At 60.2% G+C, this 23,382-nt stretch overlaps 4 protein-coding genes across 6 annotated transcripts; 2 read left to right on the forward strand and 2 right to left on the reverse strand.

The window, feature by feature from the left end:
* The first annotated feature begins 46 nt into the window (after positions 1-46).
* Positions 47-3,306, forward strand: TGFBR3L (transforming growth factor beta receptor 3 like). Its single transcript, XM_069589352.1, has 7 exons — positions 47-249; positions 1,156-1,292; positions 1,369-1,683; positions 2,019-2,145; positions 2,250-2,408; positions 2,591-2,663; positions 3,130-3,306. The coding sequence occupies exons 1-6, from the start codon at positions 180-182 to the stop codon at positions 2,656-2,658; spliced, it is 876 nt and encodes a 291-aa protein (XP_069445453.1). The 5' UTR covers positions 47-179; the 3' UTR covers positions 2,659-2,663; positions 3,130-3,306.
* Positions 3,307-3,436: 130 nt separating this feature from the next.
* SNAPC2 (small nuclear RNA activating complex polypeptide 2) lies at positions 3,437-6,890 on the forward strand. Of its 2 annotated transcripts, XM_069589355.1 has the most exons (6): positions 3,984-4,278; positions 4,871-4,966; positions 5,224-5,343; positions 5,495-5,563; positions 5,836-6,166; positions 6,254-6,890. In XM_069589355.1, exons 1-6 carry the CDS (start codon positions 4,096-4,098, stop codon positions 6,574-6,576), a joined length of 1,122 nt encoding a protein of 373 aa, XP_069445456.1. In that variant the 5' UTR covers positions 3,984-4,095; the 3' UTR covers positions 6,577-6,890. The 2 variants fall into 2 exon arrangements, with proteins under 2 accessions (XP_069445454.1, XP_069445456.1); XM_069589353.1 differs by lacking the exon at positions 4,871-4,966 and having other exon boundaries at positions 3,437-4,278.
* Positions 6,891-8,040: 1,150 nt separating this feature from the next.
* On the reverse strand, positions 8,041-9,624 carry CTXN1 (cortexin 1). 2 transcript variants are annotated; one of them, XM_069589357.1, is made up of 2 exons: positions 9,494-9,624; positions 8,041-9,094 (listed from the first exon to the last, which is right to left on the reverse strand). In XM_069589357.1, exon 2 carries the CDS (start codon positions 9,072-9,074, stop codon positions 8,826-8,828), a length of 249 nt encoding a protein of 82 aa, XP_069445458.1. In that variant the 5' UTR covers positions 9,075-9,094; positions 9,494-9,624; the 3' UTR covers positions 8,041-8,825. The 2 variants fall into 2 exon arrangements, with proteins under 2 accessions (XP_069445458.1, XP_069445457.1); XM_069589356.1 differs by having other exon boundaries at positions 9,431-9,624.
* Positions 9,625-10,170: 546 nt separating this feature from the next.
* Positions 10,171-23,176, reverse strand: TIMM44 (translocase of inner mitochondrial membrane 44). The gene is made up of 13 exons (XM_069589358.1): positions 23,030-23,176; positions 21,137-21,238; positions 19,107-19,277; positions 17,817-17,897; positions 16,752-16,901; positions 15,619-15,758; positions 15,233-15,318; positions 14,426-14,518; positions 14,207-14,331; positions 13,352-13,402; positions 11,609-11,698; positions 10,950-11,060; positions 10,171-10,659 (listed from the first exon to the last, which is right to left on the reverse strand). The coding sequence occupies exons 1-13, from the start codon at positions 23,072-23,074 to the stop codon at positions 10,540-10,542; spliced, it is 1,365 nt and encodes a 454-aa protein (XP_069445459.1). The 5' UTR covers positions 23,075-23,176; the 3' UTR covers positions 10,171-10,539.
* Positions 23,177-23,382: the final 206 nt, after the last annotated feature.

Below are 23,382 nucleotides of genomic sequence, written 5' to 3' on the forward strand. Positions count from 1 at the left end.
TGGCAGGCCTTGGGCGCCAGCTCTGATGTTGACCCAACAGTCTGCCGCCCCCGCTCCTTGCCTCCGGAAGTGGCCACCCAGCCAAGGACAGGGCTGCCTGCCCACCTCCTGGGTGTGGGTGCGGCCTGGCTGTTGCCTCTGCCACCAGCCCTGTACGCTCTCACCTCAGCCAGGCCAGCATGCTGGGCACCGTGCTCCTGCTGCTGGCCCTGCTCCCGGGGACCACCGCCTTACCCAGTGAGCCACCTGGTATGTACAGGCAAGGGGACATGGCCCAGCACACCCCCATTCCTGTGCTGCCCTATCTCAATGCAACCTCTCATCTACCCTGCCTGGGGGAATGGAGGTAGGTGGGTGGAAGGTGGGGTCTCCCCCACCCTCCATTCCAGGTTGTCTTGGATCCCCAACTTCAAAGTCCCCAGCAGCCATGGTGAGGCCAAGGGCTGTGGGAGGGGAGTGGTCTGCACAAATATCTTCGGAGTGCTGCACGTTTAGATAACATCCTTCGAGAACATAGCTGAGTGCCTCCTGAAGGCAGATGCGGGTAGCAGGGTGATCACACACTCCAATAGGGTTAGGGTTCCATTGCTGCTGCTGCCCTCAGTCCAGAAGTGAGGAACCAGACTTGGGGAAAAGCCCCAGACCCTGGTGGCTAGGCTGGGCTTCCATGGTGCTGAAAGGTTTGGAGGAAGACCACCTTGCTGTTCTCCCCAACTGTTAGAAAGGAAAGGGTGGGGTCAGCATCATCCCCGCTAGACGGCCCTGCTGTGACCCCAAAGCAGTCCCTGGTGGGTGGGGACAGGGGAAGACCTCTGCGCCCACCCAGACTGACCATCCACTGCCAGGCGCCCTCAGCCCCTTCCCCGCCAGGGATCCTTTGCCCACTGCAGGTGGAGAAGACGAGCTCTGGGAAAAAGGGCGCCTCTTCAGGAAGGTGCAGCTTTGCGCCCAGGCTCAGGGGCTGGGCTGAACGTCCTGGGGTTCTCCAGGGGGTACATCACAGCAGCTTTATGGCTGAGGGCTTGAGGCACAGGTGAATCCTCCACCACAACTGCACCCATCTTCCAAAGAAGGTGGGGGAGGCGGGGAGGTCGGCCGGGGGCACCGAGAGACAGCGCGTCCTCCCTCTCCTGTGCCGCTCTTTCTCCCCTCCAGAGCCCCCGTTCCCTGCGGCGCCCGGGCCCTGGCTGCGCCAACCCCTTTTCAGTCTGGAGCTGTCAGACGCGGAGGACGCCTTCCCGCGCCGTGCGGGGCCGCTCGAGGTCCCAGCAGACAGCCGCGTGTTTGTGCAGGTAGACGCGGGACGCACGGAGGCCGGGTGAGGGCCGATGGGGGCTGCCGATCCTGACGGCGACCCCGCCCCCCCAGGCTGCCCTGGCCCGTCCCTCCCCGCGCTGGGGCCTGGCCCTGCACCGCTGCTCCGTAACACCGTCCTCGCGCCCAGCCCTGGGCCCCGCCCTGGCGCTGTTGCGCGGGGGCTGCTCCGCCGACTCCTCGGTCACCTTCCCGCCACCGCGGCCGCTCCTCGGTGCCGCCCGTCTTGCGCGTTTCAGCTTCCGCCTGCGCCCGGTCTTCAACGCCTCTGTGCAGTTCCTGCACTGCCAACTGAGTCGCTGCCGCCGCCGCCGCCTCCGCCGAGCCCGCTGGACGCCTGCGCCTTTGACGCTGCCTCCACTGGCGCCGGTGCGCGGGCGCAGGAGCGCAGGACCGGGAACCTGGGCGCCGGGGCCCATCAGGGGTTGGGCGAGTGCCTCTGACATCCGAGGGGGAAACTCCTTAGGGTTTGGGCATCTGGGCGCTTTTGGACCTGGGGGCGGTGGTATCTCGAAACTGGGAGTAGGTACTGGGTCTCAGGCTGCGGTTGGGGGTTAGAGACGTCCGAAGGGGCCAGATTTCCAGGGTTCTAGTGATGCGATCCCTAGTTGCAACAGAGTGCTGGACATTTAGATCTGCCTGCGGCCCAGTCCGTGGAGTTCGGCCCCTGACATTCTCGTCTCTTGTGCCCCCTCTCCTTGCAGTGTCTGCCTCAGGATGAGGCGTGCGCGGGCGCCGGCAGTGGCAACGATGAGAGCCTGGGTGCTAACAGCCCCCACCTGCACACACTGACGCAGCCCATCGTGGTGACTGTGCCACGGCTGCCCCCCAGTGAGCGCGCAGCAGTCCTCCGCGAGGGGATCTCTGGGGTCCAGAAGAGGGGTGGGGAGGACATCTGAGGCCTGATCCCAGTCTTAGCGTTGTACTTCTCACAGGGCTACCCAAGGGCTTCCCCGGCAGAGCTGTGCGCCCCGAGTCTCCCGCGCCGGCCCCGGAGGCCCTGGAGCCCGCGCCGGTGGTAGCACTAGTGTTGGCCGCTTTCGTGCTGGGCGCCGCTGTGGCCGCCGGCCTCAGCCTCGTGTGCGCGCACTCAGGTACCAACCTCCGCCCTCCGGGATCTCAGCCTGGCCCCCAGTCTATTCCAGCGCGTCGGCCTGCTCCGCCCTGAACATCCCTAGACCGGCCTCCGCTACACCCGCAGCAGCCTCCAGGGGTCGCTCTAGCTCCGGCCCTGCGCACCGCAACCCCTACCCCTCAGCTTCCCTCTCTTCTCCAGCGCCCCAACTCCCCGGTCAGCCCCCGAGAGCCTCGCCCAGCGGCCCCCTGCCCAGGAGGCCCCAGTGAGGCAGGTAAGTGTCTGGGCGTAGGAAGGAGGGGGAGTGTAACCTGGGGCGGGTTAGGGCAGATGGAGGAGGGAGGGGATGATAAATGATCTTCATAGCCCGTTCTTTCTGCCAGGTGGAGTTCCAAATGATTAACGCATATTAATCCTTGTAACAACTTTCTACTGTAATCCCCATAATAGAAGGAAAATGAGGCACTCTCTAAAATGGACTTGCTAAAGGTCACAAAAATTTAGTGGAACTGGGATTCGAACTCAGGTAGTGGGTGACCCGTAGCCGACGGCGGGTTTAGTGTCGTGAGAAAGGTTCTCAACACCTCACACAGGCACTAGGCAAAGAGAATTCGGGTTTCAGACTTAGCATCCACTCTCACCCGGCCACGCAGACTGATGAGGCGGCCAGCGATGGGTTGAGAAGGGGGTGACCAGCCTTAGCGTCCTCTCCCCACTCAGCCTGAGTCGTCTCTTTCCAGAGATGGCGCGCCCCCAGCAGGGTCCGGACACAAACCAGCCACGGCCTCGTATCAGGCCCGCCTCGGGGGACTACGGTACTCGCTGGGACTACGATCACTGCGCCCGCCCTCCTTGCTTCTCCTCCCACCCAGCACCCTCCCACCTGAGCCCGAAATAAACCTCTGGCCTGGACTGCAGCTTTCTGAAGTCCGCGCGTGCGCGTGGCGCGTGGGTGGGGATTCCGGGCAGGAAGAGGTCCAGACTGGAGGGTGGGGCTTTGAGTAGGGGCTCACACGCCCTTATACACGTGTGCAGATACCGCCCACGGGCATTTTGTCCCTAACAAAAGGGAGCACCCAATCCTACCAGCTTAAATAGCCTCGTCTCCTCCTCCAAACCTGCACCAGCACACCGGCCTTCTCAAAGCCTCTCCGCGCTCCACTCCCACCGCCCGGACCCTGCCCTTGCTAAGACCTCGAGCTCAAGTCTCTGCTCCAAGCTCCTCTCCGTCTAGCCTTAAGGTCCTTAAATCCCTCCTGCCTGACCTCACCCTCCTCACAGCATAGACAAGGGATTTTAGCTCCATTTTACGGCTGAGGAAACTGAGGCTCGAAAGGCCACATCACTTGAATCACCAATCTGGGCTATCCGACCCCACAGCTGAGGTTCTTGGCTACAAAGCACATAACAGGAGTTTCACAAAACTTATTCCTGGAATGGAGGGGAGGGATGAGATCTAAGGTCTCGGCTCCAGTTCACGAATAAGACAATGCGGGCGGTGGGGTCTCGTTCTCCTTAGCTTCAGTTAGATATCAGTCCCCATCGCTTCCGGGGTAGGCAGTTTCCTACGGGCCGGCAAACGCAGAGCCACGCCCCCATCCAATTCTGCTTCCGCGCGGGGTCTTTTGGACCCAGAGGCCGCCGTAACCCCGCCCACCAAGGAAACACTCCGGAACGACGCCGACGCCCTCACCCGCCTCACCGGCATGAAGCCACCGCAGCGGCGGCGAGCGATCCCGAGGCGCTATCTGGTTGAGGTGACTGGCCCCGCGGCCTGGAGAGCCAGCGAGAAACGGCAGCTGTTACGACTACTGCAGGCGCGACAGGGCCAACCAGAGCTGGACGCCGCCGAGCTGGCCCAAGAGTTGCCGGGCCGGAGCAAGACGGAGGTAAGAGTCCCGAGATGGGAGCAAGGCTGGAGGCGGGGCTAGGATGTGTCCGGGGCTGGCATAGGGGCGGGTCCTGAGGGTGGGCTGGACGGAAGTGAGGCTTGGGGGCGGGGCCTTGGAGTGGGCCGGTCGAGGGTGAGGCGGGGACGAGGCAGAGGTTGAGGAACCGGAAGAACGCCGGAGAAGGCGGGACTAGTGCAAGGCTGGGCCTTATGTGGCTGCGAGAAGCTGAGGGCGGGGTGAGGGCGGGACAGAGTGAGTCGAGGGGCGAGGCTAGGAGGAGGCCGTGTCGCCGAAGTCTGAGAGGCGGAGCGAAGGCCAAATTTAGGGGCGGGGCGAGCTCTGAGTTCGAAAGGAGGCCCCAGAATGGGTCTTCTCTGCTGGCTCAGATGGTGAAGAAATCTGCCTGCAATGCAGACGGCACCGATTCGATCCCTGGGTCGGGAAGATCCCCTGGAGAAGGGAGTGGCTACCCACTCTAGTATTCCTGCCAGGAGAACTCCATGGACAGAGGAGCCTGAAGGGCTGCAGTCCATGGGGTCGCTAAGAATCGGTAACGACTGAGCGACGAACACTTTCCTTCACTTCCCAGAATGGGTGCAGGTCGCAGCGGGACTGGACGGGAATGAGGTTGAAGTGGGAGTCAGGAAGTGAGGGTCAGAGAAATAGAGCGGAGTGGAAGGAGCAGGTAGGTGACTAGGATAGTACTTAACCACGGGTGTGGGCTGTGGCTGCGGGGAGGAGCCAGAACCGGCCAGGGCCTTGTATCTTTGTCAGGTAGCTGGTCATGCCTAGGGCCTTGGCCCGAGAACCCCGGGCAGAGTCCCTATGACCCTCGACCACTGGCCAGCGGGAGGTTAGGGAGCAGTGGCTAGCCCTGGAACAGGCAGGACTGCCTAGCCCTGGGCTTCTAGAAGGTCCATTTGGCCTCTTCTTACTTCCCAGATCCAGGACTTTCTCCGGCAGCTCAAGGGCCGAGTGGCCCGGGAGGCCATTCAGAGGATACATTCAGGTGGCCCAAAGGGTCCAAGGCGCTGGGAAACACAGACCCCAGCCCCCATCGAGGTGAGATGGGGCAAGGTTCCCCAGGGCTGGCCCCTGGGGAATGAAGTGGGAGTTCCGGGGGATAATCTGGACAGGGGAGCTCCAGGGAGGGATAGGGTATGGGGGACTCCTGAGGACTGATCCCGAAGTACCTTCTGCTTGTTCCACCCAGGTGTGGATGGATCTGGCTGAGAAGGTAACAGGCCCACTGGAGGAGGCGCTTACTGTGGCTTTCTCACAGGTACAGCCATCCCCCCCTCCCCCCCCCACCAGGCGGGATGGGGGTGTCCCAGAGGACAGGGTCATATATATGAGTCTAAGCTGGACCTGGATCCCTTCCCTTTGCCAGCTCTGTGATTCTGACCTGTCACTGGTCACCCTAGCCTCCATGTCCACCCTGTCAGCCTTCCTCAGGGTGGGAGGGAGGATTTGAAGGTTGTCTCCTGCAGGGCAGGGGAGCAACCCACGGGGACACTTCTGCCCTTCCTTCCCTGAACTTTCTCTGCCTGCCAGGTGCTCGCCATCGCTGCCACGGAGCCCGTCAGCCTCCTGCACTCAGTGCCCTCCAAGCCTACGCAGGCTTGCGGAAAGCCACTGCTCCTCAGCGCCCCTGGAGGACAGGAGGACCTGAGTCCTGAGGCTTCCAGCCCCACCTCCGAGGCCCCCGGAGGGCGTGAGGTTCCTGGCTCTGCCCCCAAGACGCAAGGCCCTGCTCCTGAGGCATCCTCCGAGTCCCTGGCTGGCCAGTCTGCTGAGGGAGACTTTTCTGTGGACTTCGAAAAGATCTACACGTACCTATCATCCGTCTCCCGTGGTGGCCAGGGCCCTGAGCTTTCCGCAGCTGGTGAGGAGGGAGTGGCCAGCACTCTGGGGTGGGTTCTTTGGTGGCCAGCCCCGCCCTCCCGACTCATCCCTTTCCATCCCTCACCAGAGTCTGCTGTGGTCCTTGACCTGCTCATGGCGCTTCCTGAGGAGTTGTCCCGTCTGCCCTGCGCCACCCTGGTTCAACACATGTTGGGTATGTACCGACACCTGACGGCCCCCCAGCGCGACCTTGCCATTGGGGGCCTGGCGTCGGGAACTGAGGATAGTGGGGCAGGTTCCAGGGGTCAGGAGGAGACTGGCCAGGCCCGCTCTCAGGCCCCCGAGAATGCTGGCTCCAGCCAGCCCATATCCTCTTGGCAAGCAGCTGGGGTGTGCCCCCTGAACCCGTTCCTGGTACCCTTGGAGCTTCTGGGCCAGGTGGCAAGGTAGAGGCCTGGCAGGCAGGGGACACGCCAGACCTCGGTGAGCCCCCAGACCCTCAATCCTGCTTGGTCTGGCCCTGGATTGTCATGAGGATCTTGCCACGGTGGAAGGTCCCTGAGCCAATGTGCAGTGGCCTTAACATGCTTGATACAGCGGGGGTCTCAGAGACAAAGCCCAGTTGTACAAGGAGGGGTTCAGCCACAGAACTGGCTGCCTTAACACCACCATCAAATATTTCCACCACTGGTTCCTCGTCCCTTCCAAAGCCCAGTATCCTGTTTCCTGTAACAGTGAATAAAGTTCTTGTCAATCCCCCTGAATGACTCTCTTTCTCCTGTGAGTTAGAGGTGGGAGAGGGCTCAAAATGCTGGAGGGAAAATCTGAGCTAGAGAACCACAGCTTAGAGTTCCTGGGGTCTGAGGGGGATCTGCCAGGCAGGAGGGTGTGGTGGGCAGTGAAGCAACCCTTGGTGATTATTTGGAGGGTCTTGGCCTGAGCCTGACTGAGGTGGGGGAGTCAGATCCCTGGCCAGGGGAGGGTGAGGGGTGGGTACGCCCATGTGTCAGAAAGTTGGAGGGAGGGGAGTGAGTCCCTGAGGTGGGCTTGGGGAGGGAGGGAGAGCTGGAAGGGGAGCAGAGAAGGGAGCAGAGCTGGGCAGAGGGTGGGGCTGGGCTCCCAGCTGCTGTCAAAGGCCTTATGTTCCCAGGGGTACTCCTCGGTCTCTCCCTGCCCGGCCCCCTCCATCAGCCTCCCTGAGGGCGCGGAGGCAGGGACAGGCTGGCTCAGGCTGGGCGGGGCACCAGGTGTCCTCCCACAGTGCCGCCTTCCCCCAGATCTCACCAGTCCTCTAAGAGCTGGCGAATTTTCTGTTCATGGAGCCTGTGCATTCACACAACCTTCCTTTTATAGCAACACTCAGTTTCTCCCCACACACACTGCACACGGCTCCCCCGGGGCGCACAGCATTTCTCCCAGGCGGGTCGTGGAACGGAGCCAGCCCACTCCGTGACCACGGCCCCACCACACCAGATCTGAGGTTCCTGAAGTTGATGGTGGGACGGAGGGATCAGGTCAGAGTGGTTTGGGGCTGCAGGTATGGTCACGGTGCCAGGAGGCCACGTCAGGTCTCGGAGACAACCTCCAGGGCTGGCTGAGGGTGCCCCATCCCAGCTCCCTACCAGGCTAACTCCATCAATGGCCCCCAGAGTCACCCCAAGTTAAGGGAAGGAAGGGTGGTCTTGGCTCTTTCTGGAATGGGGGGAATTAGAGATGGTTAGCCTCAGTTCCCCAGAGCATGCATCTACGTGTTTCTCAGCCCTGGGCAGCTCTTAAGAGTGTGTAAAAGTCAGCCCTGGGTTCAGATTCTAGCTCTGGCAAGTCACTGAACCTGTCTGGACCCGAGTCCCCAGGCCTGTAGAATGATGATGCTAATAGGATCCTGAAAATACAAGAGGCCAAGTGCAGAGTCTCTACCTCAGCACACTGCTTGGCATGCAGTAAGCGCTCAATAATAGCTTTTATTAACAGCATGGGCTCAGAGGCAAGGAGGATTGAGAGGCCAGGGAAGGGTCTGGGGAGGGGGTGTGGCAGTGGGATCAGGGGGAGGTAGCAGGGGAGCCAAAGGGTGGAGGTGGTAACAGAGGGAGGGGCGCGCTGACCTGAACTGGGGCCTGGGCTGGGGGCGGGAGGGAACCTGTCTGCCCTCTCCTCCTGTGGAAGGAGCCACCCATCCTGGACACAGCAGCCATTGTCGCTCTTCAGGCTCTGTCTCCGGGGCAGGCCGCGCAGGGCATATTGGTATGCAGTATCCCACCCTGTGAGCCAAGGAGAGCCTGCCCTGCAAGCCGGAGCCCGAGGAGGGGCTCAGCGCTTATGGGCGGGGTTGCGCTCGGTGGAGAGTGAGGATGGTCACAGAACAAGGAGGAAGGGAAAGGATACGGGGGTCTCCGAATACAGGAGTGGACAGGACACTCATGCTGCTAGGCGGCAGGACAACAGCAGAGAAACACCTACACGCTGGGGGCGGAGGGGTGGTACAAGGCAGGATAAAGGCACGAAGTGGGGCTCTGGCCTGGCCAGGAGGGAGGATGGGAGGGGTCTGAGGGGGGAGGGCTTGGACTTCTCATGCCCTCCCCACTCGGGCTGCGGGCTCGCGGGGCAGGATCCCGAGCGTGGTCCAGGCCTGGCGGCGCCCCTCGTCAGATCTGCCCTCCGAGAGAGACCCCGCCGAGGGCCGGCCAGGGGGGCCGCACAGCTCAGACCAGCGCGTAGTCGAACTGCCCGCGCTCGAGCGCCTCCTTGTGGTCGGTCCAGGACGAGGCGGGCATGCGGCTGTAGGGGTCGAGCAGGATACGCACGCAGCGCACCATCAGCAGCACCAGCACCACGAGCAGGCACAGCACGAAGGCGAACACGGTGCGCTGCTCCGCGTCCAGGCCCGCACCCACCGGGGGCCCCGTAGACGGCGGCAGCGGCTCGGGGGACAGCGTCCACGTCGCGCTCATGGCTCACATTGCCGCGCGCCCTGGGGAGGAGAGGCCCGCCCGGGATGCGGGGATGAAGCTGCGACCTCCCTCGCCCCCGCGTCGTCCCCTCCCGCCGCCGCCCCCCCCTGCGCCTCAGTCCCGGGGCTACGCCCATGCCCGGCCCCGCGGGCACCCAACTCCGGGCGTGCTCGCAGGTGGGGAAGCTATGAACAAGGAGAGGAAACCCCGACCCGGCCGGTCCGCGCACAACAGGTGCGAACGCGCGGTCCGGGGAGGTGGCGGGGGCTAGACCCGGCTCCCCCGCCCCACTCCCTTTGTTCTTGCGCCCCGGGGACCCCCCTCCCCCACCACCTCCGTCCCGCCGCGCCCCTCACCCTGGCCTGAACCGGGACCGGGACCCAGCGCCCGGCAGCCTCGCTGTCTTCCGGGACCCGCACCTTGTCCGCTCTTGGCCTCTCCGCGGCGGCGTCCCCGGCTCTGCCCACCCCACCCGCCCCTGGAACCGCGGAGACCGAGGCAGGCGAGCAGAGCGAGCCGGGCCGCCGCGGCTGTTCCCATGGCGACGGGGGGGCGGGGCCGCCGCGGGGGGCGGAGGCTGCGCAGGGAGCGGCGGCGCGCCCGCGACCCCGCCCCGCCCACCGGGAAAACCGGGCCCCGCCCCGAGCCTCTGCATGGACCACTGGCCCCAAAGAACCGTGAGCACCAAGGACTTCACCCTCCCACCCCCACCTGTACTCCTAAACCTCCCAGCCCGACCTCAGCTCCCACACCCCCATTCTCTGCAACTGACCCCTCAGTTTCCCTGTTTGGAGGATCCCAGTGCCCCCAAAACTCATTCCGTCGCTAAAGGTCCTCTGGCCCCAGGGACCTCAACCTTAGAGACCCCACCCAGGTCACCGAAAACCTCCATAGCTTTCCTTGTCATTGCCCCCCCTCATCCCCACACATAGCCAGGGTGGGCAGGGTCTTGCCCAGGTAAAGCTGCCCCCTCTTCTGTTGCAGCTTCTTTAGTGACCACGACTGCCTCCTCATCACCACTGGGCTGGCCCACCCCCCACCTCCTCCTCAGTCCCAGCTCCCCCACTCCAGTGACAGACACCCTAGACAACCCAAGTTGTTCTCTTGCACTTTGGTGATTTATTATTTCCAAATCTCCACTTATATACAGGATAACAAGGTCACGGTTTAAAAAAAAAAAAGGAGCTAAAATGGCCTGGCTGATGTGGCCAGTGGGCCCAGGCCCCACTGCTCAGTCCTGGGAGGGAGTGCCTGGTCTGAGGCCCACAGGCCAGCGCCCACCAGGGGGACGATGCAGCCCCCTACCCTCCCCGCCCCATCCAGCCGGGTGTTGCAGCTGGCCTGGCAGAGCAGGGGCAGAGCTGACAGTCCTATCCCCAGAGGTCTGGCTACTGCAGGTGGACGCCAGTTCCCTGCATGTCCACAGTGAGGGTCAGCCCTGAGGGCCCGGGCATGGCCACCATGCTCAGAGGACCTGCTCTGTGCTGGAGGCCGAGATGTCCAGGAGCCGCCAGGCCGCATAGGGGTTCAGCTCGTCCTGGTCTCGGCAGAGAGCCCACACATACAGCATTCGCAGTACCTTGTCCTGCGGAACCCAGAAAGGATGAGGGCTGGAGGCAGGGAGCATCCGGTACCCACACCAGAAGGAGGGTGTGGGTACTGCAGCCAGATCAGGGCTGGGAGGGAGCAGAGAGTGGGTCTGGGGTGTTGGCCTGGGTCTGGAATCCAGAGTAGAGGCTTGGACTCAGGACTTGGTCAAACCAGACAGATCAGCGGCCCTCTGACCTCCACCAGGCCCAGTGCAACGTGCTGTCCTGGTGCCCTGCACTGCAGGAACTCAGTGCGTGCCCTGCCCCTCCCTTCCTGCCCACTCACCGGGTCGCCCTCGACCACCTCGCCTTTGGGGTTCTTGATCACCATCACCATCTGGGCCTGGAAGGTGATGATCAGCACTGGCCCCTGCTCCATCATCTTGCCCATAGCCAGCTGCAGGGGGTGGGGACAGGGTGGATGGGCCTCAGAGAGTGGTCCCTGGTGCCTTCCTTGCAGCCCCCGTCCAGGGGCAGACCCAAGCTTCAGCACCCCAGGCCTCCCTACTGCCGCCCACCAGTCTGTTTTCAGTGGGCACTTCCCAACTGTGAGCAGAATCTGAATCGCTGAGGACCCAGACACGATCCCTGCACTGAGGCTTTGTGGACACATAGCGGCCTCTCAGAGCCACCTGTCTTCCATACGGGTGTGGGCTCCCCACACAGTCGTGGCAGAGAGACCAGTGGGGGCCTGAGTGGTCCCAAAAGAGCCTCCACCTTTCTCAGTGAAGGTGCAGGGAGAGCCCTGGCCTCAGGAGCCCCTGGATCTGGGCAGCAGCACCCCTGGGCCACCACTTGCTAGAGAATTCCCAACCCCAGGACTATGGAAACCCTTCAGTGAAAGCGACCCTACTCCTCCAGGGACAAGGAACTCACCCTTCCCAGCTGGGCACAATTCAGAGAAGCACCCTTGCCCCTCCCCCCCACCCTGGAAGAGGCACTCACATCGATGTTGTCAATGTCCAGGATACGGGAGTGGAACTGGAGGCCCAGAGCCTTGGCCTGTTGGATCGGGTGGGCCAGCTGGCTGTAGGTCTGCAACAAAAAGCCGAACATGCCCATGGGACCGGCCACCCTCAAGCAAGCCATCCCAAGGCACCTAGGAGCCAGGGGCACCACACACCCCAGGCTGGTAGTAGGCTCACAGGCGGGGTTTCAGGCTTTCAGCTCATGTATCTCCCAGAAAGGGCTCTCACGCCAGGAGTGACAGATGCCAGGAGCAGGCAGGCTGGTGCCACCCTCTTGCTGGCACGAGTCACACACTTCCCTCTCATTACCAAGAGCACTGTATCACCACTACTGAAAGCAGTATTCATCAGTGAGGTCGGGAATGCGCCTGGAACGCAAACAGGAACATGCTCCCAGAGAGGTAAGTTGAGGCCTCTCTGGCTGATGCAGAACATTCTCCTGTGGATCCTGGCCTGGAACCAAACGCTTTTTTCTAGGATTCATCCTGCCCCATGGCTGCACTGGGGTGAGCTGACTGGGTCTGCCCGCTTCTCCCTGACCACTGCCTGTGGGTGGCTCTCGGCCGCAGGCAGCCTGTTCCTCCTATGGGGCAAAGACACCATAGCCCTCTCGTGCCTACTCCCAAGCCTGGAATATGGCAATCTCGCATCTCAATGGAAGACATTCCAACAGCACTCACTTTTTATGCCACTAATGGACCCACCAAATGAAAGAAAAAAAAAAAGGTGCCAATCTTGAGTTCTGATATGCTTTCTTAAAGATGACATTCTCAGAACGCCCTGGGGTGAGTGGCTTCAACCTCGGCTGTTTCTAGGGGCAGCCACAGCAGCTCGCGGGTAGAGATAACCAGTCACATCTCAACAGTCCCAAAGTAAAAAAAAAAAAACCAACCCACTCATAAACGCCTGCTGGATTAGTCACCGTGCAGGGGAGTATTTAAAAAGAAAACCTGACATCTTCTCCTCTGCTTTTCCCAACTTGTTTGTGAGCTGGGTACAGCAGAGAATCAACCAAAAGAGATTCTGGATTATTTAGTATCAAGAAGCTGGGGGTGAAGAAAAACAAACTCCCAGAAGACACAGGTCAGGGAGCCAGAAGGATGGGGCAAGGTGGTCCCGTGGGGACAAGCAGGCTGCCAGGAAGGGACGGGGCAGACGGGGTGCTCCCGAGGCCGCGTGACTTGCCACCACGCAGCCCAGCCCTGCCCATGGCCTGAGACCTGGAGCTCCAACTCCAGGAGCAGCTAGGCCTCCTTAAGACACGCAGCTCTTACCCACGCAAAAATATACCAATGTCTGCTTGGATCTGTGTTTGAGGATCTCATGATGAGAACAACAGCTAATGAATCCATCCAATGCCGCCTGTGTGGGAGCTCTGCTTTGGTGTCCCCGAAGCACCCTCTTGATCCCCAAGGGATGAGCCCAGTGATGTAACCCTGGCCTCGGGAAGAGGGGCCGTGGGGCCTCACACCCCACTTGCTGGCCAGCACCTGTGACCCCCACACACAGAGTGAACATCTGATGCACCCCAGGGTTCTCCAGTGTCCCTTTCCACCCACTTCCCTGACTCCTGGATCCCCAGCCTGCAGCCACTCCCACCCCCGACACCCCCATCCCCATCAATCTCTTCCTGGATGGAGCCACCCAAGCAGATCTCCTCCGAACTGTTATTTCTTCTTAGGCCTAAACAGGACAAAAAAAAAAGCCAGCAAGCACTCACAGCTTCATAGCACCAGTCTTTGAGAATGTCGAGTTCCCCAGAAATCATGGCCTAAAACGGGAAAGACAAAAAATCAAGTATGAGAATGAAAGTGGGGTTTGGAGGCAGGCAGACACTGCTGGAGACTGTTCTCCAGGGGGACCCTTTTCCCGCAGCCTCCCAGGCCCACCCTGAGGTCCAAGCCTGGGGAGGGGAGACCTGGCCAGGCGGGCGCAGTGGGAGGGGAGCTCCCGCAGCTAACAGTGGGGCAACCCAGGGTGGGTCCCCTGAGTCTGCGGGAAGGGAGAGGAAGGCGGCAGTGGTCAGAGGTCTGGGTCCCAGCTAGGAAACTGAGCTGAGCTGGCCAGGCAGGGACAGCCTGCCAGCCCTGGGGACAAAGCTCTGGATGGCCTGGCCTAGGAGGAAAGGGGCAGAGAGGGGGCAGAGGAGGAGTATGGAGGAGGGCTCCCAGGGTGCGAGGAGAGAAGCTGCCAGAGGAACTGGATGTGGTGAGGGTCCTAGGGGGTGGGAGGCACTGGGGGCGAACCACAGGGCACAGTGGGGGTGGGGGCTGAGATGACCTTACCCCAGAGGTTCCCGCCTTGGCTCGGGCTGCTGCTTTGGGGAGTTGCTACCTTTTCATCTCCTCCCAGCCCTGCCCCAAGTGTCCTGAGGAAACTGGGAACGCAGAGGAGGGAGAAGGGCCCCAAGAGGAGGGATCGGATGTTCTCAGAGGACAGGGGGGCGGGGCTGGGGGTGCTCCCTGCAGTCCCGCTAGGCCACGCCACAGGGCTCTGTATGGGCTGGGCTGCAGGACTCCCAGGCTCCAGCCAGGGCTGGCGGCCATGGAGGGGCAGGGACGTGGCGCACGCCCACCTCCAGGACGTTGGGGATGATGTCGTTCTCGCACTGCTGCAGGAAGCGGTCCTTGTCAAAGGCGGGGTCCACACGCAGGATCTCTGTGAGCACCTCTGACATCTCTGTCTTCGAGAACAGGCCCCCTGGGATGGCCGAGCCGGCAGGGCAGTGAGGGCCTGGGGCTCTGCCCCCTTGCCGGCTCAGGGTAAGGGGCTGGTCTTGGGGTGGCCCACTCACCCAGCAAGTCCGTGACCTTGTCTGTCAGCACACGGGATGCCCGGATGAAGGCGTTGTCGCTCTCGTCATACTTCATCTTCATCTCGAAGAACCCTGTGGCAGGTGGCGGGTAGGGTCAGGGCTCAGGGGTCCCTTCCAGAAAGACACACCCCCTCCATCACAGCCACCCCGAGCAGACATGGTAACTGAGGGGCCCTCTCCGAGGCTGCTTCTTCCTAAAGAGACCAGGGCCTGTGGGTCAACCTCAGGGTGGGGGTGTGGAGACCCTGCCACCATGAGCTTGGGGGGCTGTGTGAACTGTGGGGGGCCATCTCCACTGGCAGCTGCTTTCACCGCAAAGGAAACACAGGTTTCTGGGAATCACCACGGGATGAAGGACAGGGCTCCCCGTCAGCGCGACGGAAGCCAGGTACCCCAGAGCGGGCAGAGCACGCTGGGCCTTGAGCTGGTTCCTGGCTTGTGAGGTGGGGTGTGTAGGGGCCAAATCCACAGCTGCACCATCGGGGTGGGGACAGGGTCGGGGGGCGGGGGGCACTCACACCTGCCTGCCCCATAGCCACACTGGCTCTAGTCAAGATGGTGACCCAGCCCCGACGGCAGAGCCCCTGCCGCCCGAGATGTACTGGGTGCTTCCCCTTGGGCCTCCTGAGGCCTGCACTCCACTGCGCACACGCTGGGTGACTCTGCCACAGTGCCTGGCTCTCTCAGACCCCAGCCTCCTCCGCTGTCTGGTGCCCGCCCCCGGGGAGCACTCTGAGTGTCTCTCACCGCCCTGCCGTTGGGCCGCTCTGAGATGGGGACACTCACGATTGAACACCACATTGTTGTCCCTGAAGTCCTTCCACTGCTGGTACCACTTGGAATCCTTGTGCAGCACAACCCCCAGCGCCTCTCTGGGGAAGACCAGGGAACCAGTGAGCGCAGTGCGGGGGCTGCTCCCACGAGGAGAGGCAGCAGCCAGACAGTGTGATGACCCTGGCCTCACCTCCTGGCCTCCTGCCTTCTCGTTTCCCCTGCCCATCCCTCCCCACCTCCATTCTCTCAGGGAGCCGGGGAACCTTGGGCAGAAAGAAACCCCACAAGCAGACTTGGGTCGGAACCCTGTGTGGTCCTCAGAGACAGACAACACTGCAGGTGGCTAGAAAGGGAGGTGGATATGGGGCGGGAAGGCCCCTGACCGGTCTGGTACCTACTCATTGGCCTCAAATACTTTCTCTTCCTTGAATTTCTCTCCAGCGAACTCCTTCCTTTTCCGGAGCCGCTCAGGTCGCCGATAGGGCCCAGTCTGTCCCAGGACGCTCTCGTCGATCTCCTTCTTGACAGACTCCACGCCCTGCAGAGCACAGCCGGGCATGTGGGAGTTGGGCGACCCCCGACCAGAAGCTGTACACCTACCCTGGCTCCAGGTCTCAAGGTCAGCTGCCTTGCAGGTGCAGGCCAAGGGTTCGTCAGAGCCTCAGGGGGAGGCAGACGCTCACTGCCGAGAGGAGACCCTGGCTATCTGACTTCTGTCCCTGACTCCCCCTCCACCCCCATCAACCCCTTCTCTAAGAGCAGCCCCCAGACGACCCTCACATTCTGAGGTCGATTCCCCCATCTCCCTGGAAACCTCCCTTCAGGTGGGGAGAAACCAGCAACTGGTGGGGCATCCTGAGCGGCCCCTGCCCCATGACCCCCATCCAGGCTGACCCAGTCTGTGGATCCCGACTTCCCAAACCTCCGGAACCCATTTCCCTCCCGGCCCCACCACCCCACACACTCTCCAGCCACCTCTGGGCCGCTGCCCGAGTCCTCGCTGGTGGCTGTGCTTTCAGGATAAAACCTGAACTCTTCCGTATGGCCCCCAGGCCCCTGCAGTGTCTCCGGTCACAGCCAGTTGGCCCCGGTGCCCCCAGCTGGCAATGCCTGCTCCCCTGGCCTGGAGCCGCCCCCGGACGCTCCTGTCATGTTACTCAGAACTGCCTGCCCCTCCCCTGTCCCCATGCCTGCCTTGTGATCCTTCGAGAGCAGCAACTCGGACCTTCTCTCCTGTGGCCCTGTGGCCAGCAGAGGGCCCAGTGTGCGGTCAGGTCTTCACAGAAGGAATTCAGGACCTCAAGTGACCGGAAGCGACAGTCTCGGGGTTCTGGGCCAGACCTAAGGGTGTCAGCCACTGACTGCAGGCTGGAGCTCTCGGTCTGTTAATCCGTAGCTCCCTAGGGGCCACGATTTGCCCAAGACCACCCAGCTGGGAGGGGCTGAGCCCAGAGATGGGAACTCAGCTCCCGGGGGGTGGGAACAGGACAGAGCCTGGAATGCCCACAGGCACAAGCGCAGCCCAGCTCACCTGGGAGAGGGCTTTGAAGGCAGCGGTCCGGCCAAGCCTCTCCCCGCCTTTGGACACTGACTCGGCAGACTGCTTGGCAGTCTTGGCTGCTTCTTCCACACCTTCCTTGATTTTCCGGCCAAGGTCACTTTTACTGACTTCGTCAAGACTCTACTGAGACGGAGAAAGGGGAGGTGTCAACGTGGCACAGGCCGGGGGCTGCAGGAGCTCCCTCAGGGTTAAGGGCCAACCAGGCCGAAGAGGGGTGGGAGTAGACAGCCTGAGCATGTCTGGCTGGTGGAGCTGTGACTGGGGTATGTGTGTGCTCGAGAAGGGTGCCTACGACTTCTGGGGCACTGGGCCTGTGGCTGCAGGCACTGAGCAGACAGGAGCCCCAGGCCTCCCAGGATACACAGGAGTGGCAGCCATGGGTGGCAGGGAGGCAAGAAGAAGGTGAGGAGGTATGCATGGAGCTGGGCTGGCCTCAAAGCCCTGCCCCTCTCTCCTGGAGATGCAGGAGACTCAGGTTCGATCCCTGGGTTGGGAAGATCCCCTGGAAAAAGGCATGGCCACCCACTCCAGTATTCTTGCCTGGAGAGTCCCATGAACAGGGAGCCTGGACAGAGGGCTACAGTCCATCGGTCACAAGACTGAAGCGACTTAGCAGGCAGGTCCCTCTCTCCAGCCCAGGAGAGCAGAAAAACCAAACAGAAGCAACAAAGAAAGCCCTCCAGGAAAGTCACTCCCACCTCCACCCTTGGAGGCAAAGTGCTCCCCTCCTATCCTAAGGAGGGAAGAAAAACATCCTCATTTGACCCTCCTGATTGCAGCACAGAGGCTTCTAACTTAAGCAGGCCAGTGGGCTGGTCTGACCTCGCCCTCCTTCCTGAGGGCATCCTGGACTCTATCTCTGGAAAGCCTCTGGAGTGGACAGGCTGCTCACCACCCCAGCCTACACAGTGCTGGCTGCCAGTTCCTCCTGAGGCTCCCAGCGCTGCCTCCGCCCCCCAACTCCTCTGCCAGAGGTAAGAGCAAACCGGGCCTGAAGCCTCGGCTAAGAGGCCCTGGGAGCCCTGAGGCCATTACCTCCTTGACGGTGCCTGTGATCTCCCCCAGCTTCTTCCTGATCACCTCGCTTGTCCGCAGGGTTTCCGATTCAATGGTTCTCTAGGGGGAAGGACATTGTGTCTCCGCGTTGTGATGCACAGTCCAAAGCAGCATTTTCTCAGCAGTCACCTCCTCCCCAGACACCTCTGCTTCTCTTGCCCCTCCCCCTCAGCCTGCCCAACGGGTCCCTCCCTTCCGGCAGGGTCCCTGGCTGCCCCGCAGCCTGGCATGAAGCCTGCACAGGGACCCGCCTGAGCACAAAGCCCTAGGCCCCGAATCTCTCTCTGGGTCGCAGTGGGTGAACTTGCCTATCTTCTCATCAGCGATATGTTGAGGGCGGTAGTGGGGGGGTGCTGTTCCCACTCTGCCCCCACCCAGGCACCCTGCCCCAACCTCAGCCTCCTCTGCCCCCAGGTGGCCCCTCAGCCCACTCCTCTTCCTTAATGACAAGGAAGGGCGCTCTCCCATAGGGTGGAATCCCCCACAGAGAGTTTAGCGGAGACTCGGAGGGAACAGGCCTCACTGTGCCAGCAGCCTGGGATCGGGGATCAACACAGCAAAACACCAAGGGACCTGGGGCATTTGGGACAAGCGCCCACACCCCAGGCTCAGCCGCCCACAGAGGAGATGGCGGGGCTCTGCATCCACCTGGCAGAGCCCTCACAGGCCGGCAGACAAAGGGCCACAGGCCCGTTCTCAGGCAGCTGAAAGTTGTTTGGGTGTTTCCGTACGCTCTAATGGAAAAATCCAAGTTTTTGGGCAAGCGACCATGTAACAATTACACTAGCCCTGGAACCCACTTTCTACCCATTTCACTCAGAGGCCCTCCAGAGTATGCATCTCAAACCTAGTACCTGAGAGACCTATGGAGATGCAGATTCTTTTATTTTTATTTTTAATTGGAGATAACTGCTTTACAATGGTGTATTGGTTTCTCCTGTAGAGCAGTGCAAGTCAGCCATAAGTATACACATGTCCCCCTCTCTTGAGCCTCCCCCACAATGCAGCTTCTGATGCAGGAGGTCCAGAAAGCCCCCCACGTGCTGCTCTGTGTGTAGAGGATGCCACAGGCTCACCACAGACCTGACAGGCTGAGTGGCGCCCCCGCCCCCTTACTCCCCATCGTCAGGGACCCTGACAGCCAGGGCCCTGCGCTACAGGGATTCCTGGCTCCAGGGAGCAAGTAAGAGGTGAGAGAGGTTGATCAGGGATTAACATACTGGGTTGGCCAATAAGTCTGTTCAGAGACGAATCACGAAGGGGACTCACGTATTTCCTCCTGGCTTCCTGGAGCGCATCTGACTCTTCCAGCTTCTTGGCCTCGTCTCGGAACTTTTTAATACTTTCTTTCATTTCTTTGTTTTTGGCTAATTCCTGTTTGATGTTATCGAGCAAGCCGGAGAGAAAGCCTTTTCTGCTTCCAGAGGAATAGGGTTTGGACTAGAAAGAATGTAGAAAGAGACAAAGGATTTTTTTTTTTAATTTTCTATTTTCTGTTGATACAGGTTTAACAATGAAGAGCTCTCTCTTTGCAGAAGAGTAGAAGAGGCACACTGAAAAACTATTAGGTGATAAACTGTGGGGCACCCAGGCGACAAGCTATTATTCAGCGATAAAAAGAAATGAGGCCAGGGACTTCCCTGGTGGCACAGAAGATAAGAATCTGCCTGCCAATGCAGGGGACATGGGTTTGATCCCTGGTCCAGGAAGATCCCACATGAGGCCCCGCTCCATGCACTGCCCTGCCCAAGACACGGGCTTTAGGGTCAGACACAGCTGGGTTTAGATCCTGGCTTCTCCTCCTTCGCAGGTTCAGGAAAGAGAAAGCTTCAAAAATTACTGTGAGCGAGTGACTCAAGTCACGGGGACATGGCCTCGGGCGCTTGGCCTCCCACTTCTGAGGGTGCACGGCGTCCACCACTAGGCCTAGGGACTCACCCTACTAGTTTCAGGGGCAACAGCCTCCCTGTCTGCTATCGAGCCCCAGCAAAAGAGGCGGAAAGTCTGGGTGCTGCCCCAGAGGTGGGGTGGCCAGATCTGGTGCTGGCACGTAGCTGTCTGGTCCAGATGGGTCCTGGCCAGCCCTTCTCCACGGGAAATCCAGGTTCCAAGAGTGTCAGGGACTACATCAGCTCACAGCAGCCCCACCACTCACCCCAGGGCTGGGGACTGGGTGGCAGTGGTGGGGGGCAGGGCAGATCAGAGACGTGGACAACTAATGGGAAAGACACGTCCCACACCTACAACAGCCCCAGGACACAGCTGGGGAGACAGGCTGGCACAGGTAACTAGAGGGTTGTGCTGAGACTCAAAAGGGAAGGGAGGGTGTGGGCTGCTCAAGGATGTGGAAGTGGAGTCAGTGTGAGGTTTGGGGCTTTCCTCCCCATGGTGGTGAAACACCAGCAGACACATGGTTGAGGAGGAGTGACGGGGAGGGCAAAAGCTCTAGAAAATGCTGTTTCTGACAAACAACGCCAAGAGTAAGAGAGATATCGGGGCTTCCCTAGTGGTCCAGTGGTTTAGAATCTACCCGCCAACACAGGGGACATGGATTTGACCCCTGATCTGGGAAGATCCCACTTGCTGTGGGGCAACTAAGCCCTGGTGCCACAATTACCGAAGCCTCCGAGCCCTAGAGCCTATGCTCTGCACCGAGAAAAGCCGACACAACGAGAAGCCCGTGCATGGCAACTGGAGAGGAGCCCCCACTCGCTGCAACTAGAGCAAGCCCCAAGCATAGCAACCAAGACCCAGGATAGCTATAAATAAAAGTATGCAATTTTTAAATATAAATTTTATAAAAATATAAAAACTAACATTATATAAATATATAAACATAAAATTATATTAAAAAATTATAGAAATTTTGTACAAAAATATAAATGTAAGTTTTATGAATAAATACAATTAAAAAAAAAATAAAGGTAAGGACGGTCTAGCCTGGAGAAACCCAGTCCAGGAGATGTGTGACTCTGTGAACGCAAATGCCTATGGGGCCGCCTCCCAGAAGCAAGGCCCAGCTTTGCTTGAAGGACCCAGACGTGCGACCCAGTAGGCGGTGCATTTCAGCTCCGCTACAGGGATCCCACTCCACTCTGGGAGGCAGGAGCCCCGCCCCCAAGTGTGCCGAGCACTTCCAGATACCAAGAGCACCAGGCCCTGGGGCTCTCTGACTCCAGAAGGCCTGCCCATCAGATGCCCGGCAGTGTGGGCAGCATCCTGCAGGGCTCTTCTCTCACCTATGCCTGACCCTCAGACTGCCCGTTCCAGCCAGCTCGCTCACGTCTTGAGTCACTCACCAGGGTCAGCTCTCCACTAGGCCGGGGCAGCTGGTAGGTACCATGGGGCAGTGGCACTAGATTGTGGCTGGACAAGAGATGGACTCCGCTGCCAACACATCTCTAATCGAGGGAGAAGAGATAAAGATCCATTTAGACCAGAGGGTGATGAGGAAGGAATGACATAGGCCACCTAAAAGAGCAGAGATTGCTAAGGCTCATCTGACGATTTTTATCCCATGCCACCTGCATGCCTGATGCTTGACCATCTTCTCAAATTCTGAGAAGCCAGTGGAATCTGGTAGAAAATCTTGGAACTGTAGCTGCAGGGCCTACATGTACCCTCCTGGCTCTGAACCTAGGGGAAACCAGATGGGTCCTAGGAAATGCCAACCTATGGTGGAAGAACACTAAAGGCTAAATGTGCCAGTCTGATTTAAGGCCTTAGTCTGAAAATGGGCATGCGGAGCCTTGATGCTGGTGGCAACCAGTCTTCTCTCACCAGCCTTCTCTACTTCTGCCAGCCTTGGAGGACCAGAGGCCTGGGCTTTCAGAGGTACACACTGATAACTTACTGTCCCAGGCACGACCCGGCAATAAACCTACCATGTCCTAATCCAGGGTTAGGATGTGAGAGCAGAGCAACTTAGGGGAGTCACCTGGGCAGAGATGCTGCTAATCTCATGTGAAAGGCATTTCTTCTCTGACCCAATGATGAACTTAAGCTCCAGGAGGGAAGCTCCATGTAGGTCTTGTTCAGTGCTGCATCCTAGCACCCAGCATGGAGCCAGTAACACGGATGTCAGTGACCTGACAAAATCACATTTCCATTTCTACAGTCCCTGGGCCTCTCCTCATCCTGTTCCATGCTTCCTGTCTCCAGGAACTCTAAGCAACATACAGACTTACACAGATGCTATGATCTCCTATAGCTACTCAAGAGTAACTCCTGTGACTTATCGAAACTTTTAATTGCTTTGTTGTTTTCTTCTTCTAAATGCCTACAGCCATTGGTCCTGGAGCCACCGATGTCAGCAGCAGTCTGAAGTTGAAGCAGATCGCTCTCTAATTGGGAAGGAAAACCCCACAGGAGGATGGAACCTGATGGTGGCTCCTCTTTTGTCTTGTGCCCAAATCAAACACCTGTACACGCAGCCTTCAAACTCTGACTCAAAAGACAATCAGTCCAGAAGAAAAGCTCTGCCCTGAGTCAGAAATACCTTGTTTCTCCTAACACTCAGATTCCTGTGAGATAACGTTTCGTTCCTTCCTGACCTGAGGTTTGGGCCAGGTCAACCACCCTGCTAGCTCTGAGACTGTGGGCAGCTTGCTTAGCACGACTGAGCTCCCAGTCTCCTAACCTGTTGAGATAGCATCAAACAGTAGCAACGTGAGTACTATTGTCCCAATGCATTTTATACGCCTTGACCCCCAAGGCATCTGTGAGCCCAGATTCTCAACCAGGGCGACAACTACCTCCCGTACTTTCAGAGGATTAGGAGGAGAGACGGAAAGTGCTCCCGGTCGCGGACAAAGCTTATAAAGCCGAGCCGTGACTGTCACGGTTTCTGCCTTTTCCTCGCCACTGCTTCTTCACGGAGCGCCACGGTCACCATTCACTCCTCGGTACACGTGGGGTCAGCCAGAAATGAGGGGTGATCCTCTCCCTGCCGGCTCCATGCATTACTGCCCCTGGCCGGACAGTCTCGGCTCCCCAGCCCTCAGGCCTAGCTCCAGGCCCCACGTTACCGGGCCCCCGCCCGGGCCTCGGCTGACCCAGTGACCAAACTCTGAGTCTCTTGCGGAGCCCAGGGAAGGCGCAAAGAGGTCAAAGATCTCAGGACAGCGAGATCCTGGAGGTCGCCGGTCCGGAGCTCCCTAGCCCCGCCCTCCTGGCCCCGCACATCTGCTCACCCGCGGGCAGCGGCACCAGCCTGCCCGCAGCGCCGCCGCCGCCATGCTGGAGGATCCCGTGTGACCTTCTCGGGGCGCGACTCGATACCGTCATCCGCCGCGTCTGCCTGGTAGGGTCTGGGCCTGGGAAAAGCAAGTCCTGGGGGCGGGGTTTGTGAAAGGAAGGGCGTATCATTGGACAGTGCTCCCAAGGAAGGAGGGGCCGTGGAGGGAGTCCACAATGGAGGCGTGGCCTCACAGCGGGCGGGAGAGTCCTGGAGAGCTAGGCCTCTGATAGGGCAGAGTTTCGGAAGAGCGGGGCCTATGACTGGATGTGACCTGGGGGGCGTGTATTCCTGTGTGGCAGAGACCTA

This window comes from Ovis canadensis, chromosome 5, assembly GCF_042477335.2.
Source record: "Ovis canadensis isolate MfBH-ARS-UI-01 breed Bighorn chromosome 5, ARS-UI_OviCan_v2, whole genome shotgun sequence".
NCBI lineage: Eukaryota > Metazoa > Chordata > Mammalia > Artiodactyla > Bovidae > Ovis > Ovis canadensis.